Source organism: Rattus norvegicus, chromosome 8, assembly GCF_036323735.1.
Source record: "Rattus norvegicus strain BN/NHsdMcwi chromosome 8, GRCr8, whole genome shotgun sequence".
NCBI classification, from domain to species: Eukaryota; Metazoa; Chordata; class Mammalia; order Rodentia; family Muridae; genus Rattus; species Rattus norvegicus.
Window position 1 is genome coordinate 109,049,921 of NC_086026.1, and position 25,366 is coordinate 109,075,286.

Below are 25,366 nucleotides of genomic sequence, written 5' to 3' on the forward strand. Positions count from 1 at the left end.
GGGGTGTCCATTCTCATTATATATCCCTAGGTCTTTAGACTACTGGAGTTTGTCCATTACTTTGATGGCACAAGTGGTCTTTCTTGTCTTTTAATCAAACCACTTCATCATGATTGCAAAGGAGAAATCTTGGCCAAATTATAGATTGTCCCATGAAGAATCTTTCACATCTCTGCCCATGAGTTTGATGCAAACTGAACTGAGCAGGTACAGGATGTCCTGGCTCCAGCATCATGCTCAGTTTCCTTCACCTGAAAGGATGCTCTTGGAGCCCCCATGATAGAGCAGCAAACAGGCTTCCCAAGTGTGTGGTTTTTCTAAAAGAATCTTGTGAACTCCTATTGTCTCCACATATCACCTTTAGGGTGTGTGTGGGGGAGGAGCTTAGGGAAGGGAGGGGCTTCCTAGGAGCTCTTAATCTTCTGCCAATAATTTACTTTCCTCTGTGTGGCTGAATTGGAAGATTGGGCAGCGTGAGTTATCAGAATGTATACAGGAAAAACGTGTCCTTACTTCTAAGACCTCAGATACTGGCGAACTGCAAGTCTCTGGCTGAAAAGTAAGTTCTGGGCTCCTGGATTTGAGTTTTCTGAAAGAGTTATGTGGAAGTCAAGGGGGAAAAAATGGGCCTTTTAGGAACTGAGATTCTTGGAGTCAGCATGAGTTCAAGCTACCTTCTGCAGGGAGGGACCGCTGCAGCCCTATCTGGAGCCTCGGTAGCAGCCGGTCCAGCTATCTGGAGCCTGGACTTTGGTAGCACATGGTCCAGGTTAGAACCACAGCTTCATTGCTTGCAAACTGTGTTCCCAATGTAACCCTCTAACCTTCCGTTTAGACCCTTGGTTAATTTTCTTCTGAATTCTGTTGTTTCTGGAATATATACTATATTCGATTTTCTCCATCTGTAGTCATGGTGACACTTTGGCCTCCTCTAATATCTATAGTCGTGACTTTTTTTCCCTTTTCTTTCATTGACTTGGTTAGAATTGTTAGAGCAGTACTGACTAGCTAAGGTGACAACTGGCAGTTTATCGTAGCCAAGCTCGATAGGAATGGTTTGTGTGAAGAAGGCTGATCACTCTATACTGTTATTTATAATATCTTTATATTATCATCTATCCCCATCTGTGTACTGTCTATATATTATCAGATTAAGAAAGCTTCTTGAATTTTTTTTAAATGATGAATGCCGAAATTTCCCATGTTCTTGACATCCATTGCATCCAAATACTCTGGTGACTGCTTTTCCTTTCTTCTGTAAAGATGATCGTGCATTGCTAGCGTGCATATCTACCACTAATTTTCTCCTTTTATAAATCTAAATCCAAGGTGAATTTGTTTTTAATATCGTCAGGCTTGACTTGATCATAACTCACTTAAGATTTTTTTTTTATTTTTCATCTAAATATTCTTACTCATTTTCTTGCAGGTTGTCTCCATCAGGACCACCAGGGCGGATTCTAATGAACTCTGTTGCTTGCAGGAGAGGCTGGAAGGACTGGAGGACATGCTGAAGGAACTTCACCTCTCCCTGTCCCTGGTCCTGGTGTTTGCCTGTGGCCTGCTCTACCAGCTCACCCTGAGGTCTCAGTGCTTCTTTGCTTGTCTGCCTCCTTTCACATCTCCACAGGGCCTGGAAGGCCTCCTGAGGAACGGACGAAGCATCGTGTTTATAGAGACCTCCGAGAGGCTGGAGCCGCCTCCACTGGTCTCTTGTGCTGTGGAGTCTGCTGCTAAAATCTATCAGGAGCAGCCCATCCTCTTCTTCATGAAAGGGCTCAGCAACGCTACACAGATGACTTCAAATACCAGCAGCTACCCAGCCTTCTCCCTCCTCTCGGCCATTAACAACGTTTTCTTCGTGCCTTTGGACATGAAAACCCTGTTTGAAGACACACCCTTGTTTTCGTGGTACACCAAAGTAAGTATTCAAAGCATAGAGAAAGTCTGTGTTGGGAGGGAGAAACACAACCTGTAGAAAATGGGTCCGATACACTCACTGCAGACAGGCAAACTGAGGGCAAGGACTCAGAAAAGAGTTGAGTCTAGCATTCATACTACTGGGTTCCTGCTTGCGCTCTGTTAGCCTATGGCGTTCCGGTTCAGGTAAATGGGCGACGTACCAGTCTCGGTGGCGATTGGACTAGTTCCCTTTGCGTCGAGGCTTATTCCTTTGAGGCACTTTGGTATATTGGAGGCTTTTCTTAACTGAAGGAATTTTTAATCTTTTCTAGGTATAATGGAGGCCTTATTTTTTTCATTATAACGTAAAACTCACTTATATCAAACCTTTTCAACTCCAGAGGCAGAAATGAAGCGATATTTAAAATGAAAGAGATGTAGGTCGAAAATTCATGGTGTTCCATGAAACTGGGTCGTATTGAGATATGACGGAGAAGCCCCCAGAACCCCTAGGAATCTGATGGCCCTCCTCTTAGCAGTATGTGGGCACAAGGAAATAATATTTCAGTGCGACGGTCTCACAGAGGATGCGCAGTTGGGCGGTGCTTAAGGGAATCTGCAGTGCAGCTCCTCCATTAGACAGGGCTTAACTGAGCTTTGAACTGACGTCATATGGAACGTATAAAACAACCCGGAGGCCTGGAGAGATGGCTCAGCGGTTAAGAGCACTGGCTGCTCTTCCAGAGGTCCTGAGTTCAAATCCCAGCAACGTGGCTCACAACCATCTATAATGGGATCTGATGCCCTCTTCTGGTGTGTCTGAAGACAGCTACAGGGTATTATATATAATAAATAAATATTTAAAAAAAAAAACCCGGAATGAGAGACTCCTCTCTACTCAGCTATCCAACCGACTCTAGCATTGAAAAGAACTGAGGAAGCCTTCATGGGGACACACCAGTAAATCCACCGCTTGGGAGTCGGTAGTACGGAGATCAGGAATTTAAAGTCATCTTTCGCTTCATGGCTATTTGAGATTCTGTCTCAAAAGATCACAAAACAAAAATTTATAAAAACCAAAGACAAATCAACCCTCCACCTCCCCGTGGCAACAAACGAAAAACCTAAAGAGACCGTATGCTTAAAATAGACACTTGAATATGATTGGAAGAGAAGCGACTTTCAAAAATGTTGATCTTATAAAGAAAATCATTCTTTTTTTTTTTTTTTTTGTTCTTTTTTTCGGAGCTGGGGACCGAACCCAGGGCCTTGCGCTTCCTAGGCAAGCGCTCTACCACTGAGCTAAATCCCCAACCCCTGAAAATCATTCTTAAAAATAGAAATTATTTAAAAGTTGATGTCATAGCATCTACTTGCCACATGAAGTTCTATAAAATTCTAACTCACCGTGGACCAAATGTCAGCAAATACCGTAAACTTTGTGAGTCAAGTAGCAAAAGAGAGGTAATTGTATCCGTCTCCATGTTAACTTACAAGGGCTCCTCTAACAATTGACCTAAGACTTGTATTCACCCCCTCAGTTCTGGAAACCATAGTCACAGAGGGGCTGTAGGGCAGGACCATTCCCTTGTTTCATATAAACCTCTGGTAGGCAGCCCAGCCTGGGGTCCCTCAGTCTGCCAGCTGCCTCCTTCTTCAATCCCCCCTTTTCTTTGTGTGTGTAGAATCTCCATCTACCTCACTCTTTAGATGACATCTGTGATATTTTTAAGGACCCGTTGGGGTAGCCCAGGATCATCACTCTATTACAAGGTCCTTAACTTAATAACATCCACAAAGATCCTCACCCCATATTTTCAGATTCCAGGAGGTCTTTGGATGGTCAGCCTACTATAGCATAGTCATAATAGGAGAGAAAAAAAAATCCCAAAAACCCTTCCCCTCCCTTCTGCTCCTCTCCCCTCCCCTCTCCTCCCTTCTGCTCCTCTCTCCTCCCCTCCCCTCCCTTCTCCTTCCCTACTCTCTCCTCCCCTGTCTTGCTCCAATAGCTGGGCTCTGGTGGGCGTTGTGTGGCTGGCAGGCTCGAAACTAGTTGCTGTCTTTTTGAAGCATTTGGCAGCCTAAGCTGTAAGCCTGTTACGACCCTTCTGGTAGATTAGGCTGGCACAGGCTGGGGTTGAGGGCAGGTTCTGCGGGCACAGTTTCTCTTTGGGCTCCACTGACTTTCAGATACTAAGGTCCCATCTGTTATAAGAGCCTGGAGATGTCAAACTGGAACTGGCCAGGAGGAAGTAGATGAACTCAAATATATTACGTGTCCACCTGCTGCTAGTCTTGGCAGTTGCCTGCAGCCCTGGAAAGTGGCGTCACTGTCCCAGCAACAGCAGGGTATGTTACAGGCCAGGAAGGTAGGTGCCAGGAGTAGAGGAGACAGATAGCTTGGGCCCTGTGGCTCCAAGCTGCTGGAGGATGCCCCAGGATGACACAACTTGCCGCCCATCCGAGCTAGACTGTTTTCATCTAAACTGTACTTTGCTCCTTGGGAAAAGAAATCTCAAAGGCTGTTATTTCGGGAGATGCTGCAAACTTCATCTTTTTCTCATGGATGAATTTCTCAATAAGAATAAGGAGTCGGGTGGTGGAGGAATATGAGTTTAGTTGCAGCTCTCGGGAAGCAGAGGCAGGCCTGGTCTACAACTTGAGTTTCAGGACAGCCAGGGCTATATAGTGAGACCCTATTAAAAAAAGAATAGAAAAACCTCATTATGGGGGCTGAAGAGACGGCCCAGCAGTTAATAGCACTGACTGCCCTTCCAGAGGTCCTGAGTTCAATTCCCAGCAACCACATTGTGGCTCACCACCGTCTGTAATGGGATCTAATGCTCTCTTCTGGTGTGTCTGAAGACAGCTACAGTGTAGTCATATACATAAAATGCATAAATTAAAAAAAAAAAGAAACCTCATTATGGTTCTGAACCAAGGAAACCTTAGCTCTATTTTGAACCCTCTTTCAGTATGATACATAAATGACATCTTGAAACTAACATACTTTGGAGAAAACCTTGGGTTGTGCTTAAGATGGACCTGGATTTTATGCCATGTTAGATTTTAGGAGCAGAGTGAGCCCTCAAGAGCCCACTGCATCTGAGTCTGCAGGGCTCTGTGCGGGAGTGTACATAACTAGAGCATTCATACATGATCTGTCCCAGAACATGCCAGAACAGGAGATTGACGGGGCACATGTTAGAGAAGTTCCATTGTGCCATTATTTCCTAAGGGCTGCTGGATTTGCTAAGTGAGCCCTGTAGGCAGTTGGAACTCTTGAAGAAGTCTAGAACCATCATGGCCGTGGTTCTCAGCCCCTCCTCCACTCCATCTCTCTCAGGTGGACGGCAGTCCTATGTTCACATCCAGGCAGGGCTCCTCTTTCCCTGCTCTGAGGCTTCTGGTGTTCTGTGTTTTTTTGTTCAGCCTCATGATCACAAGTTATACTGATTTCTACCAAAAGGCAGTCTCTTGAGAATAAGGGAATATCTGAAGATAAGTTACTCAGGCTCAAGTTCACACACAAACACACACACACACACACACACACACACAGACACACACACACAGACACACACACAGACACACACACACAGACACACAGACGCACAGACACACAGACTCACACATACACAGATACACACAACACACACACACACAGAGACACACAGACAGACACACACACAGACACACACAGATACCCACAGACACACACACACATACACACACAGACACACACAGACACACATATACACAGACATACACAGACACACAGACACACACACAGACACACAAAGACACACAGACACACAGACACACACAGAGACACACACACACACACACACACACACACACACACACACACACACACGGTGCCTGGGGACAAATGACAGAACATCGGGTCCTTCAGTTTGTCATTTGAAATTTAGAATGAACATGACTACAAAGAGCTCTCGGAATCATTGATGTGTGCTGACTATTGTTGATTCTGAGGTTTCAGGAATTGTAAATGACCATATGGTTTTCAGCAACTGTGGTTTTTTTTTTTTTTTTTAACAAGGATTTTGTTAGTTTGCTTTTGTTCTTTGTAGGATCTTTTCGTTCTTTAATTAATTACACTTTACATCCTGATCATAGCTCCCCTCCCTCCTCTCCTCCCAGTCCCACCCTCACAACCCTCTCTTCCCCATTTCCCCTTCCCCTTCTCCTCAGAGAAGCGGAAGCCCACCATGGGAGGAGCCTTCCCTGTCACATATAGTCACAGCAGGACTAGGTACATCCTTTCCCATTGAGGCCAGATAAGACAGCCCAGCCAAGGGAAAGGGATCCAAAGGCAGGCAACAGAGTCAGACACAGCCCCTTTCCCATTGCTCCATTCTCACGGCCCAGCCCTCTCCCTCCTCCACTCCACTTCTGCCTGGTAGCTGGTATGCTTCTGCCTTAGGGCCCTTGCACATGCTGACCGCTCCACTTAGACTTTCTCCTGGATGTGTCCAAGGGGCACACATCCCAATGCAAGTTTCCACTGAAACCTAAAGTCACATTGTGCGACCTCTGTCCCTTGATCATCCCCTCACCTAGTCTTTCTGTTCCCTTCATAATCTTTATCAACACCAACGCAGTAAGTGTTGTCTGTTGTCGACCTCGTCCCAGTGGGGCTGTTTGCCTGTTTGTTCACTGCTGTGTTTTTTAGCAGTGCTAAGTGCACAGTAAGATGGCGCTCAGTGAACTTTGTCAAAGGATCTTCCAAGAAACAAAGGTACACATGAGTGCATCCTCGGGTTCTCCCCCCAACCCCAATTTCTCGACTAGTGCATTGACTCTTTTTTTCCCCCTGAATTTCCTAGTTTTCCCCCCTCTCAGTATCAATCTACAACATTTTGAGGACTTAAAAAATTCATCCTTCACAGTTTTGTATTTGTGGTTATTGCTTCCTACATGAAAGAGTGAGTCACACTGCTCACTGTGAAATTCCCGCCGAGTTTCTCCTCTTCTTTTCCACTGCTTTGATGAAAGAAAATAATTTTTTGAAATCTTTCCTTTTTTAAAAAATTATTTCATTTTTATTTATTTTATATATGTGAATACAATGTAGCTGTCAAACACACCAGAAGAGGGCATCAAATTCCATTACAGATGGTTGTGAGCCACCATATGGTTGCTGGGACTTGAACCTCTGGAAGAGCAGTCAGTGCTCGTAACCACTGAGCCATCTCTCCAGCACCCCCATGTTTTGAAATCTTTAATGGCTGCTAAAAATCTTTGCATTGCTACTGATTGCTACAAACTCTTTACTTCAAGGGAAATTTGTGGGTGGGGCAGTAAAGGTAAATTGAGAATGTTACAAAGTTTGGCTTGCAGTCACATAGGTTTTGGGGAATCAACTTGTTGCATTCCTTCTGAGTCAACCTTTGTGCTTGGGGGCTCATTTGTACCTGTTCCCGTAGGTCAACAGCAGTAGAGAGAAACACTGGCTCCATGTCAGCTCTGATGCATCCCGCCTGGCTATTATCTGGAAGTACGGTGGCGTCTACATGGACACCGATGTCATCTCTATCAGGCCCATCCCCGAGGAGAACTTTCTGGCAGCCCAGGGCTCCCAACACTCCAGTAACGGGGTATTTGGGTTCCTTCCCCACCACCCCTTTCTGTGGGCCTGCATGGAGAACTTTGTTGAGCACTACAACTCAGGCATTTGGGGCAACCAAGGTCCCAAACTGATGACAAGGATGCTAAAGATATGGTGTAGACTTAAAGACTTCCAAGGGTTGGGTGACCTGAAGTGTTTGAATATTTCTTTCCTCCATCCCCAGAGATTTTACCCCATCCCCTATCCGGAGTGGAGACGTTACTACCAAGTGTGGGACAGAGATCTGAGCTTCAACGACTCCTATGCACTGCATCTGTGGAACTTTATGAACCGAGAGGGCAAGACTGTGGTTAGAGGGAGCAACAGTCTGGTGGAAAATCTCTATCAAAAGCACTGTCCTAAGACTTACAGGGTTCTGATTCAAGGTGCAGAAGGGACAGTGTCCAGGAAGTCAGGCAAAGGTAACAGATAGAGAACTGCTGCTGCTGTGGGAAACTGGATGCTTTCTGGGCTGCCCAACTCTTGCATGGTCTACATCGTCTCTAGAGGCTCATCCACTTCTTTAGGACTAACTTTGTCTGGTCATAACAGCAGGCTTCCAAAGAAAAGTGGCTGTAAGCACAGAAGTTTATTTATTCTTCACTGAACAGCAAGTCTGAGGGCAGATAATTTAGGAAAGGTATTTAACAGTGGCCATTGGAAGCCCATGCTAGAATCTTTCTGTTTGTTTTCCTGCTGTCTGTAGTCCATGCTCATGTGGCTGCTAGACCTACAGCTCATCATGTGGCTATGCCAGACAGTAGCATGGCAGAGGGAGGAAAGAAAATGCGTTTCATAAGACTTTATGCAAGTACTGTGTAAGTGCAAATACCATGTATCTCCCTGGCTAGATTGTAGCTGCAAGAGAGGCTGGTAGGTAGCTAGCAGGTTTGTTTACTGTTCTATTTTTATTAAATATTGTTAAGATTAATTTTAACACCTGTCAGAATGGAGGGACCTGGTTGCTGTTGTTGTTGTTGCTTTGATTTTTGAGACAGGTTCTCACTATGTAGATCGGGAGAGCATCCAATTCACAGAGATCCTCCTGCCTCATGCTGGGATTAAAGGCATGTGGCATCCTACCTGGCTCTTGATTTTTGACATTCGTATTAATCCATTTTCTGTCACTATAACAAAATCCTGGAACTGGGAAATGTATTAAGAAAAGAAATATATTTATCTCATGGATTTGGAGGCTGAAATCTTGGTTCAGGTGACTCTGTTTGGCCTCCAGTGAAGCCATCGTGGAGAATGGTATCACAACGACTGGAAACATGTAGAATATGATCCCGCGGTGAGTCAGAAAGCCAGAACAGCTTAACCGGATTGGTGTCAGAGTAAAGGTCTGGCTGTGTCCCAGGCAGGCCTCGAACTCTCAATTCTTTTTCCTAAGCCTCAGAGGACTGGGATTACAGGTATGTGCCACCATGGTCTGCGCAGGCTTCCTCTTTCTATAGGAACTAACTGGAATTAATTAACTATTAATTCCTTATGATGAAATCCTCCTATGACCCAGTTACATTCCACTTCTTTAAATGCCACTTTGGAGACTGGGCTGAAAATATACAAAACCATGTATAAACTACAGCAATGTTCATTTTTTTTCTCATGAATACAGTATTTATTTGTCTTCTCTCTGTCAAACCCTGAGCCAAGCACTTTCCCCAGACTTCTTGGGGAGGCACAGGAAAAGGAACATAAGGGGGGGCAGACGAGACACGAAAGAACTATAGGAGGTGAAAGTGGAAACAGCTGCTCCACATGACGAGGAGGATGAGAAGGCCACCATTAGGCGAGAGAGCCCCGTGGCCTCTGAGTGGGCAAAGCCCAGAATCGAATAGGAGACTCCCCAAAACAGTCCCAATCCTTGCCCCAGAGCCAGCCACCCCAACTGTAGCAGCCTCAGCTCCAATGACTTTGGCAGCTCCAATACCTTGAAATGGCGCTGGTTTGGAAGCTGCGGCTAGGGATAAGCGAGGTCAGAGGCTGTCGGACTGAAAAGCTGCTGTCGGACTGAAAAGCTGCTGAGGCCCTCATCTGTGGGCATCTGTGGTCGCTTCATCTCCACTGCAGACAGACAACGACTCAGCAGCTGAGAGGAGATGGACTTGAAGCAGGCACACATTTTCAGGGCCAAGGGGCCAAGGCAGGAGAGCAGCTTCCTGGTAGAGAAGATCTACAGCTATGTTCTTTAACTCATTAACTCAGTTGATACTAATTGATTTTCCATACCGAGCACTAATTTAGGGGCCAAAGATAGAGGTGGACTGGCCACTTGTCCTCAGGATACCGTCCTCCCCCCACAACCTGCCTTCCCACACTTCCCCTTTCTACCATACACATTTATCCTACTTCCCCAGTTGTTGATTAAGAGCAAATTCTAAGCCCAAGCCATTTAAAGCTGCTTCGTCCATAGATTCAAATGAAACGGACTTCCTCCAAGCATCCTGTTGCATACACCATAAACACATGTGATTTTTATTTTTCAATTAAAAGTAAACTCGCTTCAGATATGTATATATATATATATATATATATATATATATATATATATTTTCCCCCCCATCACAAAGTTGAGAATGATGTTTTATGAAACTACATCCATCGGCTGCCTTTCATTCTTAAATTCCCCTTTTCAAGAATCATGGCTCTGATAGTCTGATTAAAACAACTGGTGATCAAGGGTAGGCAGAGAAATCCTATCTCGAAAAACAAACAAACAAACAAACAAACAAACAACCTTCCTAAAACAAAATAAAAAACCCCAAACCCTGGTGAGATGGCTCACTGGGTAAGGTTGAATATGAGCCTTGGAACCCACTTAGTGGAAGGAGAGAACCAGCTCCTGCAAGCTGACCTCTGACCTCCACATGTGTGCTGTGGTGTACATGAGCACACGTGTACACTGAACAACCTCAAACCCTCACAAGTCCTGAGTCCTCGCTTGGTTTATTTATTCCATTACCTGCTGGATTCTCTGATATCTGACTCCTCAGTCAGGCTCCATGTCGCTCTCCCCAGGATGATGTCCCTGAGACACTGAGCTCTGGCCTTTAGTTCTTCACAGATGAGAATTTCTCAGTTAGCCCTGTTGGGAAGGAGGAGGGTCATACATGTTGGCTCTTATTGCTGTACCTGAGGAATGCCCTCCAACTAACATCCCTGAACACGAAAGTTTGAGGAACTTGAGAGAAAACACTTTAAACTTCTCAAAAACCTGTACTGGGGCTGGAGAGATGGCTCAAAGGTTAAGAGCACTAACTGCTCTTTCCAGAGGTTCTGAGTTCAAATTCCAGCAACCACACGGTGGTTCACAACCATCTGTAATGAGATCCGATGCCCTCTTCTGGTGTGTCTGAAGACAGCTACAGTGTACTCATATACATAAAATAAATAAAATAAATCTTGGGGCTGCAGAGATGGCGTAGTGGTTAAGAGCACCGACTGCTCTTCCAGAGGACCTGAGTTCAAACCCCAGCAACCACATGGTGGCTCACAACCATCTGATACCTTCTTCTGACGTGTCTGAAGACAGCGACAGTGTTCTCATATATAATAAATAAATCTTTTAATAAAAAATAAAGTAAAATAAATCTTAAAAGAAAAAAGAACTTCTGCTCTAAAAAACAAAAAACAATCAAACAAACAAACAGAAAACTATACTGTTTCCAGGAAGAACAAATAGGTCAACAGCAAGGTCATACGTATTTCTTTATGCTGAGCTGTACTTGTATGCAGTTTTGAGGCAATAATGATAACTTGATGTTTAGAGAGTCCTTTGTTTTGTGGAAAAATGTTTTTCTTTAATAAGTATGGAAAATAAATACTAACATATAAGAAGTGCTATTTGTACAGTAGAAAGGGTTGAATTTAAAATACCGTATGGCGGTTCTGAGGAGAACTGAGCAATGAAAATTTCCTTGTTCATCTTGGAATGGTTGAGTGTTACCTATGTTTAACCAGATACATATTTTCTTGTTCTTTTTTTTTTTTTCGGAGCTGGGGACCGAACCCAGGGCCTTGCGCTTCCTAGGCAAGCGCTCTACCACTGAGCTAAATCCCCAACCCCCAGATACATATTTTCTTATTCTATATAGTTTCTTATTCTTATTGTGTAATAAATAGCATGCAATAGCAGGTTATTTTATGTTGGTGTATTTTTCTATTTTTATTGATTTGTAACCACTCCTATATTAAGAACAATAATACTTTAATATTATGTTGCACCCTTTACTCTATTTTTTGATTTTACTATTTAAATTAAAAAATGATTCTTTGGTAATTTCACACATGCATACAATGCATTTAGATTATATCTACCTTCTGTTGTTTCCCTCTAGTTCACCTCTTCCTCCTCTTCTTCCTCCTTCCCCTCTTCCTCCTCTTCTTGTTTTTCTATCCACGGAATCCATTAGTGCTGCCTGTATGTGCGTGGCTTTGGGCAGCGTCCACTGAACATGAGCAACGTGCCCCAGGCCATCAGCTGAAGAAAACGGATTCTCCCGATCCCAGAATCCATCAACTGACAAGAGCTCTTCAGCTCAAGCAGGGGCCTCAAGAGTTCCCTCCTTCTCCTGCTGGAGTGCTGACTGGGTTGATCTTGGACCAGCCACTGTAGCTCCTGTAAACTCATGAATGCTTTGGCCCTGTCATAGCCAGATGACATTGTGTCACAGCAGTCTTCTCTGACCTCTGGCTCTTAAAATCTTTTAGTACTCCTGAGGCAGAGGCAGGCGGATCTCTGTGAGGTTGGAGGGCAGCCTGCCTGGTCTACACAGTGAGCTTCAGGCCATCCAGGGCTACGTAATAAGACCATGTCTTAAAAGTTAAAGAAAGGAAGAAGGATTAAGTGTTAACTTAAAAGACAGTCTGCTACTAGGACCCTAGCAAAGTAAGAGCAGTCAGGTGTTACTTCTTAGCCACGTTTGTTGTGCCAGGTATGAGCGCGCTCCTCCGGAGTGTGCCTAAAGCAGCCTACACTCAACCGAAAAGTTGTCATCTACCTCCAACATGGAGTATTCGCGCCAGACTGATCATTAGTGTAACCCGTAGGGCTACAATAGGCATAGCTGGGTAAGACTATTGAAGGATTTTCTTCCCTAGCAGTTTGAAAAGCACCCTCTGTCACTATGAAGAAGCCAGCAGGCAGGAGATCAGCAATCAGACATCTACTTGCTTTCCCCTATGACCTTGGAGCAGATTGCAGTGTTTCAGCAGTTGGGTCCTACCATCAAGTTCAAACTCTTCCCCAGAGCCCTGGCCAGGCTATGCTCATGGATCAGCCCAGAGACAGGGTCTTCAGCGTAATTTCTGAGTTAGTAGCACTCTGGCATGGTCCTTGATCACGGCGGCACAGAGATTCTTGATTTGGGTGTTCACGACAGTAATGTCTTTACTTTTATTAACTTTTAGTGTTTGTAATCCTTTTTACTGAATTATTTATTCATTTTGCATGTATGAGCACACTATAGCTGTCGTCAGACACAGAAGAGGGCATCGGACCCCATTACAGATGGTTGTGAGCCACCAAGTGGTTGCTGGGAATCGAACTCAGGACCTCTGGAAGAGCAGTCAGTGCTCTTAACCCCTGAGCCATCTCTCCAGCCCCTAGTGTTTGCAATCCCTTACAATTATGAGTATAGACGACGAGGCAGAGCAGTGTTGATAGCATTGGGCCAGCCTACGTCCTGTCATTAAGCATCTTAGCCACTTTCATGGTGTATTAAAGTCATAGCTATATCGAAATATTATTTATACACTTAGAACTCTAGATCAGATGCATTTAATGAATTAAATGCTCTCTATTTGCAACACAAAGCCACCCTCAAGCTGGGAAAGATGAATTTCCTCCTAAAAGACAGAAGTTCTAGGCAAGAAGTCACCGAGAAGGATCTGTCCTGGTCCCACCTCATTGCCAGACAAGTGAGTGGCAGATCAGTCAGCCCTCTTCCTGGTCCTGCTTAGGCGTCTTTGAACTCTGCCTTTCTGTTGTTATTTCAGAAGACACCCTTTCCCCTTAGGCCTCTTCTGGAAGGGAAAGATTTTCTTCAAAGTGATGTTTTCAGTATACGCTCTCAATAAAGAAGTCCCCCTCAGGTCCAGCCACTCCAGACAGGTAAGCCTGTTGTTGCTAAATTCTTGGATTTTCATCTTTTGAGACAGGGATTCTCAGTGTAACAGACTTGGCTGTCCTGGAACTTACTCTGTAGACCAGACTTGCCTCAAACTCACAGAGAACAGCCTGCCTTGGCCTCCGGAGTGTTGAGATCAAAGATGTGCACCACTATTGCCTAGACAGATTCTCGAATGTTTTCAAGAGAAATGATCAAACTGGGTTTTTGGGTAAACTTTCCCTTTGACCACATACTTCTATGTCCCTGTGTCAGCACTATGTAAACTCAACAAAGTACCCCTGACCTAATGCAACCTCATAGATCATTAGTGGCTATGCCAGAGGTTTGTATGGGTGCTGGCTTCTTTGTTAAAATGGCAGCAATTTGCGGGGGGGTGCTCAGGCAATTCTTACTGTTTCCTGTGGTCCCTGAGGTGTAGGGCCGGGTATATCTGTGATAAGATCTAAGTTGAGCCAAAAGTGGAAATTTGGCTCTAGACTGAGGAGATAAAAGGCTGAACAGGAAGGTGGGAATCACAAATATTGAGACCCATCCCTCTTCTTTTCAGTCAACAGTCATGATCCCAGCAATTCAGGGTGGCAGTGATCTAGAGCCAATATCCTTTCCCTGAACCTAGACATGGACTAACCAAGGTCCCCTCTGAAGCTGCCATATTGGATGGTGCAGTGGCAGAAGGTGACAGTTATTCTATGCTTGTGATTTCTCACCAAAAGGAAAACAAAAACAAAACAAACAAAACCAGACCTTGCACTTACTACGCAGTCAAAACTTTCCTGTATCAGATGTTGAACTGAGGCCCAGAGAGAGGGACATAAATACCTAAGCGTCTCATGTGTGGGAGTCTCGATCACCTGACGATGGGACTTTGACTTTCAGCCAAGGTTAACCTGGGTGCATATCAAATTTGCCCTAGAAAAAGAAGGTAACAGGTTTATACATGGGGAAACTGAGGCTGGTGGAAGACATACACACAAATGTACACACAAGTACGGTCAGCTACCCTCTGTAAACTCTGAGGATTGTAGTGAGAAGACAGCCAAGAAGCCAATGGGCAAGAATGCTCCATGTGAGCCCAGAAGGGCACACCACGGATTGCCCAGGATTGAGCTGGGCCTTGGGCTATTTTACCTCATTTGGTGTGAATTAACAACCCTGCTAATGTGAGCTTATTTTTCATACTTTACAGCTAAGAAAACTGAAAGGTCGCGGAGGTTAGAGTGACGTTTCCGGGGCCACACAGTTTGAGGATGAGGAATATGAACTTGTCTTTGATGCCCAAGCCTGCACACTTTGCTCTCAGATAGTGAAGAGGGTATCCTGGTCGGAAGAGAGGAAAAGCAAGATGTCCCACCAGAGGACCTGACTCATAGACAGCCCTACTTGTTCCTTGTGTCTGACCCCATTTCTCTCCTTACGTTGAAAACATGGTAAAACACATGCAACACAGGATTCACTGTTTTAACCGTTCTAGTATAAAACTCGGGGCAGTAAACATTTATATTGTCATGTAGCCGTTCCTACTGGCATCCCTGAATGCTTCTCACCATTTTTTCCCCAACTGAAATTTCTCACTCTTCAAGAGCTTCCTTAGGCACCCCCTACCCCATCTCTATGGCTTCCAATAACCACTCTCCAACAACTGTCTCTATGACCTTGACTCTTTTTGGTTAAGCCCTATAAGTGGAATCACATGCCTTTTCCCTTTTATGACTAGCTCCTTTTTACTTTGTCTATCTATCAGTTAGCTGTCTATGAAAGACTCCTGGCGTTTTCCTGAAGCAGGAGCTCCGAATCTCACTATCACCCTCAAGGTCTACACCTATTAAGTCTTCCTACTAGGCCTCACCTCTTTTTTGTTTGTTTGTTTGTTTGTTTGTTTTTTGGAGCTGGGGACCGAACCCAGGGCCTAGCAAGCGCTCTACCACTGAGCTAAATCCCCAACCCCTAGGCCTCACCTCTTAAAGGTCCCACCAAACTCCCATAGCACCGTGCTGGGGACCAAGACTTTATCACATGGACCTTTGGGGACACTTAACCAAACAACAGCAGTGATGTTATTAAGAACAGGGACTCCAGGAAGTGATGCGGTCATGAGAGTAGAGCCCATGCAGCTGGATTCAGTGCCCTTATGGAAGGAACTACTAGATCCTTCCTACCATCTTGATCAGGAAATAGGTGCTCTGCAAGAAGGGAATCTGCTAAGCCTTGATCTTAGACTTCCCAGCTTCCAAAAGCAGGAGGAAGGGGTTTCTGTTTAGTCTGTAGTATTGTATTACCGTAGTCTAAATGGACTAAGATAAACCTGGTTCATGTAATAACGAATGTTAGTATTTCCTTCCTCATTAAGGGTGAATGATGTCCCGTTGCATGTGTAAACCACCTGTTCTTAGCCAATCAGCTGCCCATGGGCACTTGGATTACTTCCATATTTTGGCTGGTGTAAATAATGTTATTATTTTACAGTGTGTGTGTGTGTGTGTGTGTGTGTGTGTGTGTGTGTGATGTGTGTGTGTGTGTGTATGCCCAAATGTCAGAGGACAACTTTCAGGAGTTGTTTCTTTTCTTTCACTGCTTAGACGATTTCAACTCAGGATATCAGACTTGGTGACAAAGCCATTTACATGCTGCGCCATCTTGACAGCTCATTAAACACGTGTGTCCAAGTGTCTGTCTGGGGTCTTGCTTTAAGCTTCTTTAGATATAGATCTAGACATGTGTCTTACTTACTTTTCTGTTGCTGTGAAGGGACCCCATGACCAAGGTGTTAGGGTTCGAATCTCAACCCGTGCCTGGACAGAACACACCCAGACAACATGGTTCCATGTGGAGAGGCTTAATGAGAGAAGAGTAGAAGAAGAGAGGAAAGGCAGCCAGCCATGGCACATGGTGGGAGGGGGGAGGGGGGGCAAGAATGAGAAGAACAAAGGGTAAGAGTGGGTAAGAGAGGAGTAAGAGAGTGAGGAGGAGGGGCTGGGGATTTAGCTCAGTGGTAGAGCCCTTACCTAGGAAGCGCAAGGCCCTGGGTTCCGTCCCCAGCTCCGAGAAAAAAAAAAAAAAAAAAAAAAGAGAGTGAGGAGGGGGCAAGCAGCCCCTTTTATATAAGTCAGGCACAGTTGGCTGTTGCTAGGCAACCGGGGCGGAGCATACCTGGCTGTTTGTTCCCAGGTAGCTGTGAGGGTGGAGTTTAGACAGAATACCAACACAAGGTAACTCTTATAAAAGAAAGTAGTTAACTGGGGGCTTGCCTACAGTTCCAGAGTCTCAGTCCATTCACCATAATTGCAGGGAGTAACAGGCAACAGGCAGGACTGCTGCTGGAGAAGTAGCGCAGAGCTACATCCTGTTCCATTAGGGTGGGCGGGGAGACTGGGTCTGACATGGGCTTTTTGAAACCTCTAAGCCCACCTTCAGTGACACACTTTCTCCAACGAGGCCACACCTCCTAATCCTTACAATATTTTCAAATGGTGCAGAACCATGGCAAACCATCTTGTTTCCCACAGTGGCAGAACCGTTTCGAATTCTCATCAACAAACGCACCTAAATTTGAGTTTCTCCCCACCCTTGCCAACGCTTATTTCCAGTACTTTTGTCCAATATGCAGAGCTTGACATATTAAAGCTGTGGGTGAGAGAAGGGCCCTAAGATTCAACAAAACCTCCCATGAGAGGAGACTCCCAAGGAGAAGGGAGTAGGGACCTATAATCAGGAGGGAGAAAATAATACCCCCAACTCCTGCCCGAGCTTTCTGGGCAACGTTGGTAGATAAGGGATCTGGAAGGTGATTGTCTTCTGATCAAATTGGAGTACACCTAAGTGAGGGTCTCCAAAAATAGGCTCAGGTCAATTTCCTTTAGTTTTTCGGGCTTGCAGAGATGTCTGGAGGGAGAGAGGGAGAGATGACAAGAGGGAGAGCAGCAGCTGTCTTAGTTAACTTTAGGACCGTGGCTGCATCCTGCTATGGACGAGAAGTGGAGAGAAGGGATGACGACAGAGTCTGCCCTGCCGCTTAATAAGGCCTGGGAACTTGGATGCTGGATTTCCTTAACGGATTCAAAGCAGCACTCTCCCTCCACCCCCTCCCCAATCCCTTGCAGCTCTAAAAATAGCTGTTCCCGGGCGCTGGGGAGAGGCTCCGCCTCTGCTGTGGGTGGTTGGGTTGGGGGGTGGGGGTGGGGGTGGGGAGCACTGCAGACCCCAGTCCTGAGCTACTGGCGAGGAGAGAGGCGCAGAGTCCGCGCGGCTGGCAGCATCGTGCGGCTGCATTGCAGGAGATGGAGTGAGTCTGGACTTGCGGACGTGGTGAGTCGGGATGTGGCAACCCCCAAGACCTCCAGTCACCAGCCCCTGCTCCGGGTGACCCCTAGACTGACCCAGGCCTCCCAGGAAAACTATGCCTGGAATCCAGCCGGGAGCCGCGGGAGGGAGCGAGGTTCCAGGCGGAGCTACTCGGCCGCTGCGCGCGCAGGTTAAACATTAGTGGCTGCAGTCGCCAAGCTAGGAACCGAGCTGCGTGGCCGAGAGTGCCTCACGACGTCCCGCTCCCTGCGCCTCCATCCCAGCGGCCTCGGATTGTTCAGGAATGAGGTACCCTGCGGGGAAAGAACCCGTATGCTTGGAGGCAAGGAGGCGCGGAATTGGGGATGTCTGACACCCAACCCTCGGCTTTTTCAGGAGGGTGGTCTTGGGGAATGCAGTTTTTGAAAACAGTAAAGCGATCTGAGCTCTGTAGGGAAGTGGGGTTCGGTTACTAACAGGATGATTTTTAAATAAAGATTGGCGATCCTAGGTTCCTCCGCTTCCGGTCCCGGGCTGAAGTTTAACAGGAGCACAGCATTAGGGGTGGATGTGATTAGAAGTCCACAGGGGAAGGGTGTAGGAAGCAGGAGCAGAGGACAGGGCCTTCACAACGGTCCTGAGGGGCCCAGGGCGGGTGCTGTCCTGGCCATGTCTTCAGGAATTGATTTCTAACAGGATTAGGAGAGGCCTAGGGAGTGTGAGATGTTCTAACCCTGCTTTTCCATCTGTCTGTCAGCGTTCAGCAAGATAGTTACTTCCTCTTCCTACCTTCCCCAAGGTGTGGTCTGGGAGGTGAAAACCCTGCTCAGAGAAGGTCGTCTGTCTGTCTGTCTACTAGCACCAAGGGTCTGCCCCTCCTGCTGCTGCAGGCCTTTAATGTAGTTCCTCATGTTGTGATGAGGAGCACACCATAAAACTATTTCACGGCTACTTCATAACTGTAGCTATGTTACTGTTAAGAATTGTTAGTGTAAATGCCAGATACAAAGGATATCTATATTCAGGCCCTTCGGGGTCGCGACCCACAGGTTGAGAACCACTCTCTTAGACGCATGCCTTGTCGGGACCAGAAAATTTTGTGCGGTTGGGAGCTGAACTTTTCTCAGAGGGTCAGTCGTGCTATTCAGAACACCAAGGGGAGAAGGGGAGCACTTGGGCCGTTCTGAGTGCCCTGTGGTCATTCAGCAGAAAGGGGCAGTTGTGGCCAGCAGAGTTAGTCAGCCACTGCCCTCTCACCGCTGGTCAGTCACTTGCCTGGTGATTGTTAGTCAGGGGTCTGGCCCAGAATGAGGAGAGAGAAGCTCTGTTAGGAAGGAACAGTGCTGTAACAGACAAGAAACACTGGTACAGTCTGTCAGTTTTCTTTCCGATGCAAAGCAGGTTTTGTTTGTTTTTGACCCTTCTGCGCCTGGGGATAATAGGTCATTCTAGGCCTTATTCTCTCAGACACTCCCAGGAGCCACCAGTCAAAGCCCCACCTCCATTTTTTTTCTCCCCCCCCCCCCACCCCGGAGCCGAGAACCGAACCCAGGGCCTTGAGCTTACTAGGCAAGCGCTCTACCACTGAGCTAAATCCCCAACCTCTCCATTTTTGTTTTAAAGAAAAAATATTTTTGTGACACTAATTCATGACAAGTTTTTATAAATTTTTAAAAATTCTTTTAGACTTTCTCACATATATTCTGTTTTTTTTTTCTTTTTTTCTTCTTTTTTCTTTTTTTTCGGAGCTGGGGACCGAACCCAGGGCCTTGTGCTTGCTAGGCAAGCGCTCTACCGCTGAGCTAAATCCCCAACCCCTCTCACATATATTCTGATCATGCCCCCCCCTCACTTCTCTATCCCCTCCACTTTGAGACCCCTCCTCCAGTCCAGTTTTCTTGTCCTATTACCTTTTTGTTTGTTTGTTTGTTTGTTTGTTTTTGATGTAGACGTTGCTGGCCTGGAACTCAAAAAATACACCTGCTTCTGACTCCCTTCTGAGTGCTGGGATTAAAGGCAATGCCACCACCCAGCTGTCCTACCGCTGTGTGTATAGGGCCTGCCTTGGAATATGGTTGACCTACCAGGGGTCACTTAAGTCCTTGGAGCTGGAGATGTAGCTCAGTGGTAGAGCTCCGACTTAATGGGGACCTAATGTAGGCCACCAGCACATCCACCCCTCCCCTCCCCCACCCCCAATGTGCAGGTGAGAGGAAACTTAAAGTCGCTAGGCCCAGTGGGCCTTGGAGTGTGAATCTCTCTCTTGCTGCCTGGAAGTTAACAGTGAAGAGTAGAAATGGATCCTCCTTTTTAATAAAAACATTTATTTAATAAAACAAGAAGCTCCAAGATCAAGGCCAGGGACTGTAAAAGAAGTGTTCTGGAAGATCCCAGTTCTCTCTTGTTTCCATTAGGAGCTCTAGTGCTCCCCGGCCTCTGCTGTATGGAGAGCATGTTTGCAAACTGTGGGAAGGTTTCCTTGGCAGCCCTGACAATTAGCTCTAATGACAGGCCCGGAGTTCCCCAGGGCAGGCCCTGTGGAGGTAGCTTGGGAGCCAAGGCAAGTTTGTAAATGATTGCCCACGGCCCCTCAGAAGCCTGGCCCCTTCCAAACTTTCCTCTTAGTTTCATTTTTGAGGAAGAAAAAGAGACAGTGAGGTGTGGAGATGCAACTTTAAGGAGAGGAAATGCCCTGCCCTCCTACCCCCAAACCTCGATGTTTGGACAGTATTATCTTTGGCAGAATTCAGGTGAGCAGAAGAGCCACGCAGTTTCCAGGATTTGTTTCCCCATGAAACTGGTGACTGGGGAGGGAGTAAACACTGCCCAGTGTGGAAAAACTGCAGGGACAAATGGACGTCCTGACAGTGGCCTGAGCTTGTTCACTAGCACAAAGCTCCATTCCAATCATGAACTCTTCAGAGTGAAGTGGGATGGGGAGTTTCCCTGGACCCCATCCGAACCTGTCGAGGCAAGTAACACAGCCTTGGCTTTCCTAATGATGGTGAATCATCCCTGCCTACGTTTCTAGTCCCAGAGGTGGGAAAACACTCTGCTGATAACTCAGTCTGGAGAAGGCATGCGTTCCTGTCCCTGGGGTGTGTGGTTTCTTGGTAACCAGCTCATGTGGCTTTGTCTTCTGCCTGTCCTTACCAGAAGCCAGCTTTGTAACCAAGAGACATCGAGGATTTACGCCCTCTAGCACTGACCCTGTCATGATTTGCTGTGAACCCCGGCAGCCCTTCCATTCTGCTCGAGAAATCTCAGGTACCGTATTTCCACAATGAAACAACCTGCTGTCATTTGTCACTTGTATGCCACCGCTGCCATCGTTGGGAGGTCAGTTGGTGTGATTTGGATTTGTGGGGTCAGAAATGGCACCTTTGAGGTCTAGTGTTGTGCCTGGTATGTAGGTGCTTGATAAACGATAGCAGCTCGATCAGATCACTAGGTATGGGAATTCCCACCCTCCCTGTCTACCCTTTGATGGCAGAAGCCCCAGACCTCTAGACATCAGACCTCTAGAGAACCATAGAAGACAGGAATGATACTCTTGGGGGTAAAACCTCATGAACTGAGAACTCTCCTTCAGAGTCCTACGTACGTGGAGTGTGGTTTCCCATCACGGTGTTTATGAAGTTTGCTGAGGGTGTAAAAAAGAAAGGTTTGCAGATACCAGGAGGGCAAGCTGTGAGGCCAGATCTTGACAGCCACGCCGGGCACTGGGAGGCCTCACTGATGTGCCTGAGCCCATTCAGGAGAGCCAATGGGGTTAATCTGTGGATGTATGATGTCAGGCACGTCCCTGGGACTCCATTTCCCTGTAGTGAGTCTGAATGAAAGACGACCGACTCCTGTTGATTCTAACTCTTGGGTGTTCCAGCCTCTTTTCCCCAGAACTCCAAGAATTCTGAGGCAGACGGTCTAAGATTTTGACATTTTTTTTTTTTTTTTTGGTTCTTTTTTTCCGGAGCTGGGGACCGAACCCAGGGCCTTGCGCTTCCTAGGTAAGCGCTCTACCACTGAGCTAAATCCCCAGCCCCGACAGGTTTTTTTTAATCTTTTGTTTTTTCTTTTTTTTATAGATTTATTTATTTATTTAATGTATATGAGTACACTGTTGCTGTCTTCAGACACACTGTAAGAGGGCCTTGGATTCATTACAGATGGTTGTGGTTGCTGGAATTTGAACTCAGGACCTGTGGAAGAGCAGTCAGTGTTCTTAACCGCTGAGCCATCTCCCCAGCCCTGATTTTGACAGTTCTGTTGAGTTATCAGGAAATAGGTGAGAGATTGAGGTGTGATAGACAGGAATGAGGCAGTGTGCAGCCCCTGACAACCTCAGACATGGGGAGGCAGAATGGAGGAAGGGCGAGGCCATGTCTTGGTGTGCACCCCCCTCCCTGGGTCGTACCTTGGCGCCTACCACTCTCTAGGGTAAGTTCTGCACATTCTTCTGTCTTCTTGAAGAATGAACTCTAGAGCCAGACACTGTGTTAGGCCATTGTGAGAGGACCATTCCCTTCCTGATTCACTCCCCCAGCTTCTTCATGGGTGCAATGGGTTGCTGTGAGGAGTGAATGGGACATCGTGTGTAAAACCTTAGAACTGTATGTGGAGATCAGCTGTGTTGGCTTTTTTCCTTTCACCCCCCCCATCCCCCCCCACGCCCCGCCATACCTTCATGACGGCAGGAACCATCGTGTGGGATTCTCATCTGTACTGAATGCTGGCCGTAGTGCCTGGCTCTTTGCCAAGGCTTAGGAATCATTTGCTGACATGAACCAGAGTGCTCCGTGCTCATGGGTCCCAGAGAAGAGCCGGCGAATTTGGACTCTGGTGACAGTCAAGACGAGCAGAGCTTTGAGGCTTGTGCCCATCTTGAGCAGGAGCAGAAGGAAACACTAGGCGCCGTCGATACTGAGGGGTAGCAGAAACGTGGCTGACAGCCCAAGACCAAGGAGTCATATTGCTTGGGTTTGAATCCAGCTTCTGGACCTTGGGCAAGCATCTTTTTTCCCTTCTGTGTCTCAGAACACGATGGCAGCTCGTTGGGAATTGTTCTTTTTAAATACGATTTTTATTATATGTGAATGTATGTGTGTGCGCCACAGTCCTGCCTGATGCCCGTTGAGGTCAGAAGAGGGCTTCAGATTCCCTGGAGCTGGAGTTCTAGACAGTTGCGAGCTGTCATGTGGGTGCTGGGACTAGAACCTGGGTGTTCTGTAAGAGCAGCCAGTCCTCTTAAGTGCTGAGCCATCCCCTCTATCCCCTGGGAATGGTTTTGAGAAACATTCTCCCTGTCGCCATAATCCTCAGCACTCAGAGTGTTTTCTTCTGCTGCTCTCTGCCTTAGTGTTTGTTGATGTGTGTGCAGTGCACGTGTGTGTGTGTGTGTGTGTGTGTGTGTGTGTGTGATGTAGAGGAGGGGGTATGGTGTGCATGTGGAGGTCAGATGAAAACTTTATGGAGTCAGTTCTCTCCTCCCACCTTTATGGGGGTCCCTGGGATCTAGCTCAGGTCACCAGAATTATGCGGTTTATACTTGCCCTGATGAACATGGACCTTGGTTATTTGAGACAGGGTCTCTTGCTGAATCCAGAGCTCACTAATTGGCTAGATAGACTGGTCATTGCATTCCAGGGACCTGCCTGTGTTGGTCCCCTACCTAGTGCTAGGGTTACATGCAGGTGCTACTGTGCTTGGCTGTTTATGTGGGTTCTCGGGAATGCAGATGGGGCCCCTTACCAACTGTACTGCCTTCCAGCCCTGGTTCTGCTACAGCCATTGGCCAAGGAAGTGAAGAACTCTTGAGAATCATGGCTTTACCGAGACCTATACAGAAAGGCAGGGAATCAGTCTGTCGTCAAGCATGTGCTGAGGTTTCTGTCCTACCTGGCATTTCATGTATTTGATGCTACTTTCTAGGCACTGTTGGAAGTTGGGTTTGAAATAGAAGCAGTTTTGGATGCACAGTTGGGTCCAAAAGTGTCAAGAGGCAGAAGGGACCTGAGCAAAGAAATTTGGGGACAGCCGAGGCTCAGTCAAGAGCAGGCCCAGAGTAGCCGAAGCAGTGGGTATATAAACTCATCCTCAGGAGATTATAGTGAGAAATGGCCCATAGGTGAACAGTGGACGAATGTCAAGGGGTACCTGGACCCTTGCTTTAAAGGAAAGGCGGAAGAATAGTCATTACTGAACGGGAAGGCTAGCAAGGGTGACCAGAGGTAGAGGGAGAGTGGAGCAAGCCGGTGGTGGAGATCTGGGGCCTTATCGTTAGAGAGAGAACTGTCGGCACACACCGGAGGCCAAAGCTTAAATAGTTAAAGAGCGAGGTTCTCAGGCACACGAGGGCAGGAAGTGGGTGTCCTGTTACCCTTGTACGCAGCATGTCTGGTTACCTGCTGTTGTCAGGGGCATAGCTTGTTGTGAGCAACTGTCTCTGAGGCTCTGGCGGTGAGGCTGCAGCCTGGAGCTAAGCATGGTGAGTGCTGTGTCAGCCAACTCCTGCTTCGTTGGCTACGTTGACACACTGAACGGGGTAGAAATGTGCTTGCCTTCTGGTGACCATGTGGCTTGCTTAGGTTAGATGGTGCTGTTCTGGGAGAAGTGTCTGAGAAAGGAAGGAGAGGGGTAGAAACAGAAAAGCTAGGCTCAGAGCAGCCTGTGGCCATTCTGAGGAGCATCCAAAGAAATCTGCAGTCAGTACTGTGTCAGAAGGAGGCACCCTGAACCCCAGAGTGGGGAGCGGGGGTGTGGTTATTAATACATCACACAGTACCCACAATACCAAGAGCTGGGCTAAGTCCAAACAGGTATAGAGTAAAAAGGGAGTCTTCATGAGTGGATGACTTAGAGGATTCAGGGAAAGGGGGTGAACCTCTGGTCAAAGCAAATCTTCCGAGAGGAGAGCCTTACCGCAGCTGGACAGTTCAAGTTTATAGACGTTGCAGGCAGGGGCATGCTCAGCTGCAGTTCAGCTCTGGTCTCCTTATCAGGGGGAGACCATACTTCCCATTCAGATTCCAGTTTGGTTTGTGGCATTGGGATAACAGTACCCTATTTATTTGTAAAACCATACTTAGAGACTGCATGCAGCATACAGTGTTATCTCTGGGCCTCTCCCCTGCCCCCGACTACTTCTCATAGTCCCTGGGAAGAAGGGAGAGCTGGCCTGGCCATTGGCACTGTCTTTTCCAGAGGGAGGCAGTTCAGAGGGGACAGGGCCTCTCCTTTCCCCTTCCTCTGCCCACCTAGACCCACTGTTTCTTCAAGGCTTTTATCCTCTATGAGTTTTTGTGACCCTTTTTATGTCATTACTTTTCTCGTTGTAACAAATACTAACAAGAGTAATTTAAGGAAGCTAGGATCTCTTTTGGCTGATGATCAAAGGAATACAGTCCATTATGCTGGTGAG

General features: G+C 46.7%; 2 protein-coding genes and 1 long non-coding RNA gene across 9 annotated transcripts in view; 2 read left to right on the forward strand and 1 right to left on the reverse strand.

Moving 5' to 3' along the window:
• The first annotated feature begins 441 nt into the window (after positions 1-441).
• Positions 442-8,619, forward strand: A4gnt (alpha-1,4-N-acetylglucosaminyltransferase). Of its 2 annotated transcripts, NM_001426915.1 has the most exons (3): positions 442-559; positions 1,430-1,921; positions 7,356-8,619. In NM_001426915.1, the coding sequence occupies exons 2-3, from the start codon at positions 1,508-1,510 to the stop codon at positions 7,968-7,970; spliced, it is 1,029 nt and encodes a 342-aa protein (NP_001413844.1). In that variant the 5' UTR covers positions 442-559; positions 1,430-1,507; the 3' UTR covers positions 7,971-8,619. The 2 variants fall into 2 exon arrangements, with proteins under 2 accessions (NP_001413844.1, XP_063122218.1); XM_063266148.1 differs by lacking the exon at positions 442-559 and having other exon boundaries at positions 1,314-1,921.
• A 515-nt stretch (positions 8,620-9,134) lies between these two features.
• Positions 9,135-17,166, reverse strand: LOC102547387 (uncharacterized). The gene is made up of 4 exons (XR_356534.5): positions 16,674-17,166; positions 14,491-14,580; positions 10,503-10,625; positions 9,135-9,699 (listed from the first exon to the last, which is right to left on the reverse strand). It is a non-coding gene; the product is annotated as an uncharacterized LOC102547387 (long non-coding RNA).
• A 379-nt stretch (positions 17,167-17,545) lies between these two features.
• Dzip1l (DAZ interacting zinc finger protein 1-like) overlaps positions 17,546-25,366 on the forward strand; it is a 40,925-nt gene continuing 33,104 nt past the window's right edge. For 3 of the 6 annotated variants that reach the window (XR_010053982.1, XM_006243626.5, XM_063265593.1), the window contains exons 1-2: positions 17,546-17,973; positions 21,106-21,216. The gene's annotated coding sequence lies outside the window, so the exon portion shown is untranslated. Of the gene's footprint in view, positions 17,974-18,041; positions 18,259-21,105; positions 21,217-24,399; positions 24,434-25,366 lie in introns of those variants that run through there. The other 3 variants (XM_006243627.5, XM_063265594.1, NM_001014095.1) reach the window with 2 other exon arrangements.

Coding starts and splice junctions, on each gene's coding strand:
- A4gnt (NM_001426915.1), top strand. CDS start 1,508: ATGCTGAAGGAACTTCACCTCTCCCTGTCCCTGGTCCTGGTGTTTGCC. Junction 1,922..7,355: donor TGTTTTCGTGGTACACCAAA/GTAAGTATTCAA, acceptor CTGTTCCCGTAG/GTCAACAGCAGTAGAGAGAA.